A 14689-nucleotide genomic window follows, 5' to 3' on the forward strand; every position below is an offset into this window, starting at 1 on the left:
TTGTGTTAAGAAATTTTATTTGGGTCTGTGATGAAAGCACATAAATTACAAGTGGAAGAAACATCATGCCACAAAATTGCATAGGATTCTTACCAAAAAAAATGTGAATTATGCCTCTAAAATTGTGAGAAACTGAAATTATATACATGGTAAATGAGAGGATTTTCTTAACTGAAAGCAAGTAAGTCACTATTTCCAACCAGCCAATCACATACAGGGTTTGGCAATGTACAAGAGCAAGGTTAGTTTTGAAAGAAAGAGAAGCTATGTCCCCTTGAAGTTCTATTAAAGAAATCTCCTACAGCCATGTGAGATTCATAATGTCTGATGTTTATGAACTAAAATTCGGTTGAAGCTAATAAAATCAAATGAAAAGTTTCTCAGTAGTGTGAAGAGATCAGGAGTGTAGGTTGAAGTTCAGTGTAATACAACGCAGCTCTATTCTCTAAAGCAGAAATGTCCACAGTATATTATTTCCACATGTTCAACACTTAACAAGGCAAATACATAAAAGGCACAAGACTCTCACATCATAGACTCCTTTTTCATTACCTTACTTTATTTCAAGTAATATTAATGGTAAATGATATATCACTGTAAGTTTGAACAAATGCAAGATATACAATATTCCACACTAAACTACAACTGCAAAAGGGGCACTGTACAGATATTTAAAAAAGTAAGGACAGTCAATGGTCAAATACAAATGTACTGAAAACCAACTACATCTGATAATATACTCTGTTCAAACCATTAACTTTTATTTCATAAATTAAAAAGCTCATCAGTATTTCTCCTAGACTATTTGAAGCTGCAGTATACAAGCACATCGAAGAAATAGTCTCAGAATCGTTGTGAATACTGCTATTTATTTTATCTTACCTAACCTAAAACAAATTTATTGAACCTTTATCTTATAAAATGCAGCATTAAACTTTGACCCTTCCAGGTTTTGTATTTAACGATTAATAATAGTGATCTTCAAAGTGCAAAAGTAGAATAAATGACAGGAGTCATATTCTTAAAATCAAAATGAAAGTCTCTGTTTAGAGTTAGGTCCTCTAAATTATATTTCCTCATGTGTGTTGTAAATTAAGAGAAAAAAAATACTGTTCAGCCAAAGTTTTATTTCCCTATGTACACTTAGCATTTAACTTGAAACTTAAGTTTGATCTCTATTTATTGCTTACATTTAAATAAAATAAGTTATTTCTACTGAACTCCTGAGGGAAAGCAAACTACATATATGCTGTTAGGCATTAAGTCTTTATTATTACCAGGACAAAATTTAGTGTTTCAATATCATCCACAAAGTAATTATATTGAGTTTAGAGGGGCTATAACCTTTCTAAGGTAATGGTATAAATAAATTGCTGGATAAGAACTGATGTGTTCATCCTCTATATCCTTCTGTCTATTTTCTTTTGACAAATTCTCCAGCTCTGAAATATCTGAGTTTTATATACATTTTGGAGACGGCATTTCCTACATGCATACCATACATTTTAAAAAACTATGGAAGAGATGTTTGCATGTCAGATACCACAGTCCAAAACATTTCAGCAACAGATCACATGATGCAACCAAAAATAATAAATTGAAAACAATGCTCTCGGACCCACCCATTTATAATTGAAAACAATATACAATAGTAAGTTAAAAGATTTGAAGGTTGCTTTGTAAAGATGCCCATTGAAATATTAACTCTGATCCCTGAAACTTCTTTATTTTGCCACAAGGGAAGGCTCCCAGTGAGAACTTGCATGCTCTGTTCATACACAGTGGTTTGTATATGTTTGTGTGTGTGTGCATACACATCTATGTGAACCCACATCACACAGGAAGCATATACAAACACATGTCTCCTTCTCGAAGAGATTTCAGCTGGGAAAGTTAACTAGTCACCACGGCTTCAACAGAACATCTCAAAGCAGATATATTGTCAACAACGCAAGCAACTGGTTCTTGCAAAGCAAATAAAATAAAATCAGTGCAATTATCAAGATGATACAAGCTTTCAAGGTGCAAAGGAGGAAATAAATGGCTATGGATGTTATGATAATGTTCGGAATTTCTTTTTCAGCCACTGCTGCTTCACAGAGAGGTCTATGAATGTTTACTTTCACAAAACATGCTGGTCCCCACTGAAAGCTCCAAATTGCACATGGCCGGGCCAAAGTAGCCTGGGAAACAGCAGCACTGGCCTGTTGATCTACCCCCCCCCCCCAGACGGTAACGAAACAAAGAAGGCTTACAAACAACATAGACTTTCCTCATCAACCGTTCCTTTTAGAAATGTGTGCTGTCCCTACAGATGTCTCCCATATCTGAAGATGCCCTGTTCACATCAGGAGAGTATCTGGAGAACACGGTGGGGACTTTTGCACCATGGTAATTTAGGTATGTGGCCTTGGAGGAGTTGCTAGAGGGGTGTATCAAATACTTTCCCTGGATTATCTTCCAGCTCCTCATTCTGCTGTGGCTTATGGTTGACTTTCCCACCATCGGATGCCAGGGGAGAAGTGGCAGAGCTGTGGTCTCCATCTTCACTAATTTTGCCTTTCATCGCCTCTTGAACAAATTCCAGGATTTCCAATGGGAGTCTTTTGAATTTGTCTTGGTATTCTTGATCGAGATCAGCCTGTAACTGGAAATAACAGCAACACCATCGTAAGTAATGCAATAGGCAATGATTGACCATCTGTGTTCTTCAAGCAATGTGGGTGGGGAAATGCATGGGGAAAATGGGATTTTGGGGGATTTTTCTAGGGGTGAATTCTGAGGGTGGGGGTAAACTTACCACCAATTGCACTGCACTCCTCTTGATCCTGCAGGGTCATTTCTAGGTATCTGGAGAGGGGAAATGGCAACCCCCACCGAGGGCCGCACTTCCCCCTAGAACATCCCCTCTGAATATGTGACATAGTGTCACTCAGAGGGGCAAAACAAGCAGTGGAAAGGGAATTTTGCTCCACCCCAAGCCAACAGATTGACCAGAAGCTGTTTTAAAGTTAAGAAAATACAGGGAAGCCCTCAGACCACCTCTTAAAGTATCTCCACACCCTAAAATAATATGACCTCCATCCTTCCTTGAAAAGGTTTCTGAAATTCCACCTACACCTTTGCAGAAGGTAGGGTGAGGTGTCAAAGCTCTGATTTATGTAAACAAAAACTAATTTAGTATTATAGATCTGTGCCTAGGGTTCATTTCAACTAAGTCTCTGCTTTCCAGTATGCTGGCTGATGCTACTGCAATGTTTCTGAAACTATACTGAAACAGGGAGGCTGTTTTATAAGAAGCAAAATGATTATTTCCTGTAATAATGGGAGCCATGCTTTTAATGAGAGGTTTCCAATGAAGTTTCCGTTTCACATCTATGCGAAATGAACGATGGTTTCATATAGTTTCGGGAGCCCTTTCCCCTTATCGAATGCAACCATCATACCCGAGTGTTCGCTTAGCTGTTATGGAATGTTCGTGAACATTCAAACTGTCCACTGTTGGCCCAAAAGGCTTAAGCAGTACAGTGTGTTGATGATTTCAGCAGAGAAGGGAGGAAACAGAAGTACCGAATTTGTTGGCCAACACATACCATTCACTTCTCAATCTCATACAAATGCACGTGATTTCAGGGTGTGGGGTTACTTAAAGAGGTAGCCTAAGCACTTCCCCCTTTTAACTTTCAAACAGTATGTTATATCTACCTATCTTTTGATCTATATTTGAGATATAATGTGATACAGCATGTGAGTGGCATGTAATGTGAGAGAGACAGTTGAGGGGAACAATGAGGAAATGGGCACATAGCATTATGTGACTCTGTTCCCCCCCATCATCAGCGCCTCCTCATCCATTCCAGTACTGGCATTCAAAGCAGCTGCAGCCCTGTGTCTCTATTTGATATTACAATGTTGGATTCCAAAAGCTGGAATCGCTGGAACCACTATTTAATAAAACAAAGGAGTTCAATATGTGCTCAGGGAGATACTGGTGAAGGTGGCTCAGGTTGTGCATGTCTGTTCAAGACAAAGCCACAAATCAGGCTTCTGAAGTCTTTCCTCCAATATAGGAACATCCTCAAGAGGTAAGCTGGTTATTGCAACGGTCCCTATTAAACCTTTCATCCTGGCGTGTGTGGGCTGGAAGGGGCTGTTATTACATCTGGCTGGTCTTCAGGGGTTGCTGCTACATATCGGTGTACTCTTGGTGTATTGTCAAGTACATAAAAGATGATACAGCTCGAGTGAGACAAAAGTACTCCCTTTGGGCTGCTTCAGAAGTTATATTTTTCTGACTCTTAGTTTTACTTGTGTTGTAAATTGACTGGGATGCCGGGTAGCCAGTCCTATATACTACATGAAGTGAAAATGTACTTAGAACATTTGACAAGGGTTTTGAAATAGATGTTGATCCCGCATGCCCTATAGTGGCACCATTCCAGGCAGAAGTCTCCGTCTGTCTGAGGAAAGTCCCTAAAATTCATGGATGCTCATGTTTTACTCAATCACATTCCAACACTGTAGGACTTGATGGAGGAGCAACATAACTAGACTTGATGTGCCCTAGCAGTGATAAAAAAAACTAGTGTTAAAACACTGGAAGGAATGAGCACCCTCCAGATTGCTCAGTGGTTAGAAGGCTTATCTAGTCTTGCAACATATGAAAAAGTTGCCTTCAGCAGGTGGCACAAAGAGAACAAACACTCAGACACTGGGGATCCATACTTGGGATTGTTTGCATGAAGCACTTATCAAGTAAGGTCTGATAAAGCCTATTCCTTCCTGCCCCTGTTTCCCCAGTATAGAGTGAGGTGCTCCAGAGAGACTGAAGGCTCTCTCTAGATCACATGAGTGGAAGGAAAGGGGTTCAGATATAACCTTCAAGTGATTGTTCCCCTCTCCTTTGACATACACCCTGTTAATAGCAATTGAAGAACTTCTAATTGAAGGTGTTTGAAAAATCTCCTCTGTCCAACTGTTGTAGTTGCACACATGTCAAAAAGTAAAAGACACATCATATTTCAAAATGGAATAGTGGGCTAGGCACCTTGTAAATACAAATATTACATGACATAACTCATCAGCAGAAGGAGCCTGTGAGCTCTGCTTCCACCAAGTAACAGCTCCACTGAGACTCATTTTTAAAAATATAAATAGCAATTAAAAATGCTTTACAACGCTGTAGATGAAGCCAGCTCAAACGAGGGAAAACAAACAAACAAGAGGCAGACAATTAAAGTGCAAATGCAACAGGGAGATGGATCAAACTGCCCATTGTAATATTACTGTGGTGTTCCCAAGGCATAGCAGCTTACAATATTTTCTTAACTGGAAAGCCTGCTATAATCGTGCTCTAATATGAGAACTGCCAAGATTTTTCTGTTCATAATTGGAAAAAAAGTTGATTTCTTTTCTGCATTGCAGAGATGCTCAGTTCAGAACAGATGCAATATGACGTTTCCAGGCAGAGGATGCAACTGGAGGTGCAAGGGTGAGAAAGAAAATTGTGTAATGTGAGATAGGCTTAGCGCTGATCTTCAAACTGGTTGCTTTTCTTGATCACTGAATAGATTGGTTCTTGAAATCACCCCTCCGCTTCTTATCGGTCTCAGTTCTACCTCTCCACTTTGATTCTCCAACCTTCAGCATCTCATCTCTTATTCTATTATGCAGTGGGATGACCATTTGCTATTTAGTTACAGGAAAAAGGAGGCTGACAAATATTGAAAAAAGGGAAATGTTTAAAATTAATCCTCCTCTACAAGACATTGATTGCACCCTGGCTTGACCTTTGACAAAGTTCTCACTATGCCTCCTAGTCGAACAGATATATGGGAGCCAAACATATAAAGTTGACATGATCAGGGCTCTGTTTCTGACATTTTGTAAACACGCCGCCCAGGAGAACAAAAGCACAGTTAAATAGCAAGGAGAGCAGCTAAGCCAGAGCAAACACAGATGACAACAAAAGCCCTTTAGTTGTTTGACATTAGCATGCACACCTTAATTGTATTTTCCTCATCCTCTGGTCCAGAAAAAAACAACCCTACCTTGTGATCTACTGAAGGTTTGTTGCCTGTATCCTATTAACTGTTAGCTACTGCACCAAGAGGACCCACACTTATTTAAGAAGCTGTAAGTCCTATATTTGGGACGCAGGTTAAACCACAGAGCCTAGGACTTGCCAATCAGAAGGTCAGTGGTTTGCATCCCTGCGACAGGGTGAGCTCCCATTGTTCAGTCCCTGCTCCTGCCAACCTAGCAGTTTGAAAGCACGTCAAAGTGCAAGTAGATAAATAGGTACTGCTCCAGCAGGAAGGTAAACAGCATTTTCTGGTTTGCCAGAAGCGGCTTAGTCATGCTGGCCACATGACCCGGAAGCTGTACGTCGGTCCCTCGGCCAATAAAGTGAGATGAGCACAGTAACCCCAGAGTCGGCCACGACTGGACCTAATGGTCAGGGGTCCCTTTACCTTTAAGTCCTATCTTTAAGACATAGATGGGTTTTCTATATCAGAAGTTCACTGAACTTCAGATCTCAAGCTTCAGATGTTTTTGGGCATCTGAGATGCTCAGGACATCTGAGAATGGGCATGGCAAACCTTTTCAAGTCTCACTGGTTTCAGTCCAATAGTTAAGACTCAGAAATGACTCCCATTTAAAAATGGGGATTTATTAAAGTGTCTGGGCAGATCATGCCTTACATTTCTAGCACTCTTTGTAGAGATGAGCGATAGTGGGCATCTCCTACCAGATGGGCAAAGAGGATCAAATCAGATTTCAGAAAAGGGGTAAGCTCTTGAAATATGCAGCCGTCCAGCTCAAGAACTGGATTTTGTTCTAATATTGACTCAGCCACGGGATCAGGAACACACAAAACGTCTTGTGTGCAGGAGTATCCAATTATGTAAGCCTTCACCTACAATCTGAAGTGGTAAAGATGAGACAGAGGATGACCCCAGCAGGGCCAGAGTTGGCATGTCTGTTGCAGGAGAAGTACCTCAAAACTGCTTTTCAGCAACTCATAGCTTGTGCTGGTGCTGATGGAGAGAAATAAGACCCTGTGTTTCCCTGCAGTACAGACAACTAAAGATAAAAGTGGGAATGGCATTAGACACTTGGTGTAATAAGACAAAGGAAACTTGTGGCAGGAAGCTGCTCCACATTCACAGCTAATGAATTGCTGATTAGGTTAGTTCCTGGCTCATAAATAGATGTGGTGAACAGAAAAAAGGGTTGTTAAAATCTATCCTTTACTCCTTCCTGAATCATTTAAGAATATCTAATGCCCCCACTTTCTCAGCACAAAGTGCACAGGCCCAATGCTACTTTGCAACAATGATTCCCAGACCTCGCTGCTGTAATTGACAAAATGTAATTGCAATTGACAAAATGTACAGCTTCCTTGACCCTCATCTAACAAGCCGGCTAAGCGATGTACAGAGTAAGCGAGTTTTCCCCTTGCAGCTTTTCATTCCCAGATTCATTTCATTAGTTTGACATAGGAAGGGGGCAAAAGGCAACTTTATACTGCATATGAATTGTACTAAGCACATTGAGCCACACTGAAAGAAAAAGAGGAGTAGAAGTCAGATGTCAGTGGACTTAGACAACCACTCTTAACAGGAAACAGGCATGTTTGCATCTCCACAGAAGAGAATAAAAAGGCTTTTGCATAATTAGTGGAAGACTGATATAGCATCATACTACACTTCTTCCCCTGCTGCTACACTTGTCCTAATGGAAAGCCAGCATAAAATGCACGAAAATTCATGGAAGTTGTGTCCAGGCAACAGAACAAAGGAAATTTCAGATTCTATAAGGACAAATTGGTGCTCAAAATGTAGAATGGAAATTATTTGGTTTAAAGATGCCAGTCATGCTTGCTGAGCTTAGATACAGGTTTGCAATGATTGCTTCAAGAAGAGTCGACCATTCCAATCCCCCATTTTTTTCTCCATCTTGGATTAAAATCTGAATGGGAAAAGAGTTCCTGCCTCCTCTGTCTCCTACTCAACCTGTTTCCAAAGTGTTTTTGTGTTTTTTTTAAGGATGAATGGATTTATGTAGAAAGACACATAGAATGAATAGATCTTCTAGGCAAAGCTACCTTCCAATAACAACAACTGTGCAAATCTGTTTTAAAGAATTATACACAGAGAAATGATTAGGCACAGATTATGTGCAGAATATCTTTCCACTGATGGACACAGGGGGGAAATAAATCCTGGATGCTCCTGCTAGAGGACCATTTTCAAATTTTGCTGAACAATTAGGGGAACAGAGGCACAGACAGGGACGCGGGTGGCGCTGTGGGTTAAACCACAGAGCCTAGGACTTGCCAATCAGTAGGTCAGCGGTTCAAATCCCTGCAACAGGGTGAGCTCCCGTTGCTTGGTCCCTGCTCCTGCCAAACTAGCAGTTTGAAAGCATGTTAAAGTGCAAGTAAATAGGTACCACTTCGGTGGGAAGGTAAACGGCATTTCCGTGTGCTGCTCTGGTTCGCCAGAATCGGCTTAGTCATGTTAGCCACATGACCTGGAAGGTGTATACCGGCTCCTTCAGCCAATAAGGTAAGATGAGCGCTGCAACCCCAGAGTCTGTCATGAATGAACCTAATGTCCAGGGATCCCTTTACCTTTACCTTTAGAGGCACAGACAACAAAATATTTCCAAGTCATCTAAGCTCTGTGTTGTGTCAGGGTAGTGAAGGGTGACACAAACACTTATTTTAACTGACCACAAAGCAGCACAACACCTTTTTAAAAAAATGATCACTGTCAAACAGACACATTGAATGCTCAGCTTACAGCTCATCCAACACCCCTAGCACCTAACAAAGGATTAAATCAACAACACTCACCCTAGGCTCTGAAATACACTGTAATATGTTTGTAGGCTCCTTTTGTGTAGCAGCACAAAACCACTGCCCATGTCTCTTCATGCATACAAGTCATCTCCCACTTTTAAGGTACAAACCTATGTACGCTTTCCAGGCAGTAAAACCTACTAGACACAACTGTCAAGTAGAAGCATACAACAATGATTCTTTGAAAGGATTTCTAAAATTATGTTACCATTTTGGCCAGCTTTGGGGGTGGGAGGGAAGAGACTGAAGGCATTCATACTTATGTTGGCAAATGCTAAATCGAATTGCCTAAGATGTAAACTGCTGCAACTTATCCTCATGGTTTTCCTATAGATTGATCAGTATTTGTGTAAGGTTTTTCTCTTCTATACAGACACATACAAGGTGAGGAATATATAGCCTTCAGCTGAGACGACAGGCTCAATTTAGCCTCTCCAAACACTCTGGGCAGCATGCTTTCTTGCATTGTGTTACATTGTCTCTTTGCAGGACAACAATGCAATACAGTCGTACCTCGGGTTACATACACTTCAGGTTACAGACTCCGCTAACCCAGAAATAGTACCTCGGGTTAAGAACTTTGCTTCTGGATGAGAACCGAAATCACGCAGCGGCGGCGCAGCAGCAGTAGCAGAGGGAAGCCCCATTAGCTAAAGTGGTGCTTCAGGTTAAGAACAGTTTCAGGTTAAGAACGGACCTCCAGAACAAATTAAGTACGTAACCAGAGGTACCACTGTATTCCTTCTCTTCTGCTATTTGCCTGACCTAACTGGACAGCCCCTCTCCTGCAAGACAAGAAGTATGAACTGAAACAAAATGAAGGAAAAGGTCTGCAAAGTGACAATGGTGGCAGTTGTACCCCTGATAGCATAAGCCAGATGAGTGATTTTCTTCCTGGAGCGATGCAGCCTCAAGATAATGTTTGAGAGAAATGTGGCCCTCTAGAAGTTGTTGGACTCGTAGAACATCTGATGGGTCACAGGTTCCCCATTCCTCTTCTAAAGCCATAAAAAGAGGAAAGGGGAGGGAAGGAATATTGGCATAAGGGAGACAGCATCATTCACACTGTCAATTAACTTGGTTTCTGTAGCAATGGTATCTAAAAGCCACACTCCAGTTGCAATGCCTGCTGTAAGAGAAGATTTTTGTATTTTGAGTGTGGGAGAAATGCAATCCCCTTAACAGAAACTGTATCAAGAGAGAAGATGTTTGGCTCTTGGGCTAATGACATTGACTGCACATGCATGAAGAAAACAAATCATGGTGGACCCAAAGGGATGGACTTATCCTTTGACTTGCTTTAAACTGTGAGATAATGCTAAGGTGATGACACCCAGCATCTTAGATTTGCAGCAGCTGCTTTATTTGGCCAGGGTTTATTAAGTGATAATTGCAGATCTCAATTGGGGAGTGCAACCAGGACCTCACATTTATTGTACTGACTACTAATGAAGTAAAGGTAAAGGACCCCTGACAGTTAAGTCCAGTTGCGAACGACTCTGGGGTTGTGGCGCTCATCTCGCTTTACTGGCCGAGAGAGCCGACGTTTGTCTGCAGACAATTTTTCTGGGTCATATGGCCAGCTTGACTAAGCTGCTTCTGGCAAAACCAGAGCAGTGCACGGAAACGCCGTTTACCTTCCCACCGCAGTGGTACCTATTTATCTACTTGCACTGGTGTGCTTTCAAACTGTTAAGTCGGCAGGAGCTGGGACTGAGCAACGGGAGCTCACCCTGTTGCGGGGATTCGAACCGCCGACCTTCCAATCGGCAAGCCCTAGGCTCAGTGGTTTAGACCACAGCGCCACCCACGCCCCTTACTAATGAAGTAGAAAGGCCATTAATGTTTTGCGAATTTTTTCTCTCCAAAACCAGAATGTTGGTGGCTGAAGGCAAAAGAATGTGACATAAGACCCAGGTAGGGTCTTATTTTGTTTTAAAGTAGGGGAGAAGAAGAAAAAGCAAATTAGGTAAGGGAGTCAGTGTGGGAGGACTGATTGCAAAAAGCCAATTCAAAACATCTCTCAGCTGCTGCGTGTTCGTCTGATGACACTGGCTGCACATTGGCAAACTTCTTTTGACAAATGAGCACAGCTAGAAACCTACTTTTGAAAAGCAGAAATTGGAAGCTGAGGTTCAGAGGAATCTGAGCTCCATGCCAGCATCCAGAATGCATGCATGGAATACTAAACAGACTTCTTGTCCCTTGAATTAGGCACTTGATCATCACCAACACACACAGAGACACACAGACACAACACACCCTTTTGAATATTGCTGTTTCAATAATCAGATGCAAAGTGGCTGTAGTCCCCAGGAAATCTTTTTTCCCTCACCCCCGAACTGAATGACAAGTCATATTGCAGAGCCAGTATTCCTGGAAGAATGCTAAGCCTCTTGTCTGCAACATAGCGAGAGGAAGTCTTGCAGCGTAATTGTGCTCCTGGGCATAGTATCTCTTTTTACATTTGGGCAGAGGAATCTGCAGATGGCATTGTACAGCTTGCCGCGTTAGGCATCGCTGGGAGTATCTGTAGCATTTTTGGCAGAGAGTGGACAGGCACGAAGACAAGGAGACGGGAAAGGCTGAGGGGCCTTGTTCTCACAGAGCAGGATTAGAAGTCCGTCTGGGCTGTACCACTCCAGACTGAAGGCGTTGCTCTCACTTTGAATGGGAAGGGAGGAGAGGGAACACAGCTTCACTGCTCAGGCAATGCTCCCGGTCTCACTACACTGTGCTAGCAATATTTTCACACTAGTTCAGCTCTAGTCAAAGACACCCTGTCCCAACAGGTCAACTATGTACAGTGGTACCTTTGGTTAAGTACTTAATTCGTTCTGGAGGTCCGTTTTTAACCTGAAACTGTACTTAACCTGAAGCACCACTTTAGCTAATGGGGCCTCCTGCTGCTGCTGTGCCGCCGGAGCCCGATTTCTGTTCTTATCCTGAAGCAAAGTTCTTAACCTGAAGCACTATTTCTGGCTTAGTGGAGAGTGTAACCTGAAGCGTATGTAACCTGAAGCGTATGTAACCCGAGGCACCACTGTATATATCTTATTTGGGAAAGTGTACATCAACCTGGTTGCTTCAATCCCATCTCCACCTCACTTACACCCTGTTATAAACAGTTTTTTACCCTTTTGCAAAAGTGAAGGGAAAATAGCCTCAAAAGGAGGTGTATTTCTTGGAGAGAGAGATATCTGCTCAACATTTTGGCTTAGCTCTATTAAAATACTTTTAATACGATCATTGATTAATTTGTGGAATAACAGGGTTGTCTTAATAGTTTTTAATGGTAGGGATGAGTTTTCCGGGCTTTAAAACTTTAAGTCATAGGTAAGCGATATACATGGGACGCGGGTGGCGCTGTGGGTTAAACCACAGAGCCTCGGGCTTGTCGATCAGAAAGTCGGCAATTCGAATCCCCACGATGGGGTGAGCTCCCGTTGCTCAGTCCCTGCTCCTGCCAACCTAGCAGTTCGAAAGCACGTCAAAGTGCAAGTAGATAAACAGGTACCGCTCCGGCGGGAAGGTAAACGGCATTTCCATATGAGCGCCACAACCCCAGAGTCGGCCACGACTGGACCTAATGGTCAGGGGTCCTTAAGCAATATACAGCCCATGAGCTGTGTATAGCATTTGCCTCACTCAGCCTGCCATTTGCCCCCTTGCTAAATTAGCTGCCCAAAATTGCTGCCACTGCTGAATTTGCTGCAGTTGTGATCAAATAGTGCACAAAAATCCAAATATTTGCTTCCTCCATTTTTGTGCATGAAATCTGTTGACACTAATTTTAAACTGAGATAGCAAGGCTTTGGGTTCAACAGTCATTCAGGCTTTCTCAGTCAGCTATTTGGTATGGGCAGATTCCCACATAGTTAATTCTGTCCTCCTTCCCAGCCTAGTGGTTTGGAATGGGTGGGAAGGGCTCACGGGCATGTCAAGAGAGCTCATAGAAACAAGGAGCCTCTGAATCAATGTGACAAGATTCCCAACAAATACGAAAGCACATAAAACAGCTATAATTGTATAAAGAGAAATTACTGCAATAGATAGTATGTTAAATGAATGTGTACACAAACAAAAAAAGTGTTTGTTACTCAAGAAATGTTTCTTGAATATGCAATAGAAGGAAATAATATGAATAGAAAATGTTCTCAGGCTCATTTCCAGTGATCTGTTTCTTTTTCCAAAGGTTGAACAAACCTCCTTTGCTCACTTTAAAGGTAAAGGTAAAGGTACCCCTGCCCGTACGGGCCAGTCTTGACAGACTCTGGGGTTGTGCGCCCATCTCACTTAAGAGGCCAGGGGCCAGCGCTGTCCGGAGACACTTCCGGGTCACGTGGCCAGCGTGACATCGCTGCTCTGGCGAGCCAGAGCTGCACACGGAAACGCCGTTTACCTTCCCGCTGGTAAGCGGTCCCCTCACTTTACTTCGCGTTAATTTTTACTGCATATAAATTTAAATAAAGATTATTTCTACAGTGCAGCAATTAACAGATAGCCTAAAGACTTATTATTTCAAAGTAGATATTGTCAAATATATTTAAATAACAGCCATAGAAAATGTCAAATAATTAATTTCACTTAATCATAGGTGGTGGTTTTTTTTTTTTTTTGGTGTAAGCTAGTTAATTAATATAACCATATCATTGATGATTAATTGCAGGTGATGTATTTTGCTATGTTTCTGATGGTTATAGGAGGGAGCAGGATGGGAAAGAAATTAGGGTGTGCCAAAAATGAGAGGTGAACTCAGATTTCCCTAGTTCACAAGTAACATTAGGTCTATAGTGCCTAGAAAGTTGAAAACTAGCTAGGAAGAAGCAGTTTGGTGATGTTAAGCATGGGTTTGGATTCACCTCGCCTTGCACTTGCACTGCTTGCGCCACCCTCCTACTTTACTGGAAATTGTCAGGAAAGCAAAGAAAGTTAGGTAGCAAAATGTGCAGGTACCTAGGCGATTTCTGTGAAGTGAGAGTGAGTGTGGTGTGGATACCTTGTATATTTTTTCTGGTATTGAGGAATGATCCCTGATGCTATTAGCAGTGTGTGTGTGTGTGTGTGTGTGTGTGTGTGTGTGTGTGTGAGAGAGAGAGAGAGAGAGAGAGAGAGAGAGAGAGAGAGAGAGAGAGGTGGGGAGAGATCTCCATCATTAGGACCAGCAAGTCATAGCTGGGTTCCCATGGCAAGAGTAAACTTGGTGCTGGTAGCTGTCTCTCTATTTCTGCCTCATGCTACCCCCACATAGCAGCTATTCCATGATGGGCACCCCCAAAACTCTCTCAAAAGTCAACATGTACCCACTGGTCCCAAAGAGGCTGGTGATCCCTGAGCCAGAGTTATCTAGACAAATTGATGCATTACCTCGTACATGCCCAAATCCTGAAAATCAAAAAGTTGTCCAGTACTGTAGATAATTTTTGGTTAGGCTGAGCTGCACTGCACATCCAGAAAAGATGGTGAAGCATATTTAAGAAAATGTACAAAATCACTGAGATACGTTTTTAACCCAAACTGGATTTAAAACATTAAATCTAGATAATATGATTTTAATCTGAATTTAAAGTGCTTTGGATTCAGTTTTTATTGCAAATTGTGGATTCGTCCCTTCACTGTGTGTCTGCTTACTTTGCTTGGACGAAAATAATTATATATAATTTTTGTTAAAAGAATTATTGCCTTGCCCTTGACACATGTTTGGAGAAAGGTACACAGTTCCTGTCAGGTGCCCAGCAACAAAATGTGGCCATGAAGAAGTAGGGTAGTTTTAAAGCCTGCCTCTGGAGTGTCATAGCTGCTGATAAGGTTAATAAATTA

At 41.9% G+C, this 14689-nt stretch overlaps 1 protein-coding gene and 1 long non-coding RNA gene across 5 annotated transcripts in view; one reads left to right on the forward strand and one right to left on the reverse strand.

Annotated features, from left to right (window-relative positions):
- Nucleotides 1-14689, reverse strand: part of PLCB1 (phospholipase C beta 1) — a 455075-nt gene continuing 440386 nt past the window's right edge. For 2 of the 3 annotated variants that reach the window (XM_081906043.1, XM_081906045.1), the window contains one exon: nucleotides 1-2647. In XM_081906043.1, the coding sequence (XP_081762169.1) occupies nucleotides 2423-2647 (225 nt within the window). In that variant the 3' untranslated portion in view covers nucleotides 1-2422. The remainder of the gene's footprint in view (nucleotides 2648-14689) is intronic. The other variant, XM_081906044.1, reaches the window with a different exon arrangement.
- On the forward strand, nucleotides 2584-5790 carry LOC309367367. Of its 2 annotated transcripts, XR_014167094.1 has the most exons (3): nucleotides 2584-2670; nucleotides 5425-5491; nucleotides 5703-5790. It is a non-coding gene; the product is annotated as an uncharacterized lncRNA (long non-coding RNA). The 2 variants fall into 2 exon arrangements; XR_014167095.1 differs by lacking the exon at nucleotides 5703-5790 and having other exon boundaries at nucleotides 2592-2670; nucleotides 5425-5492.

The sequence above is a fragment of the Podarcis melisellensis genome (genome assembly GCF_964234715.1).
Source record: "Podarcis melisellensis genome assembly, chromosome: 3".
Taxonomy (NCBI): Eukaryota; Metazoa; Chordata; class Lepidosauria; order Squamata; family Lacertidae; genus Podarcis; species Podarcis melisellensis.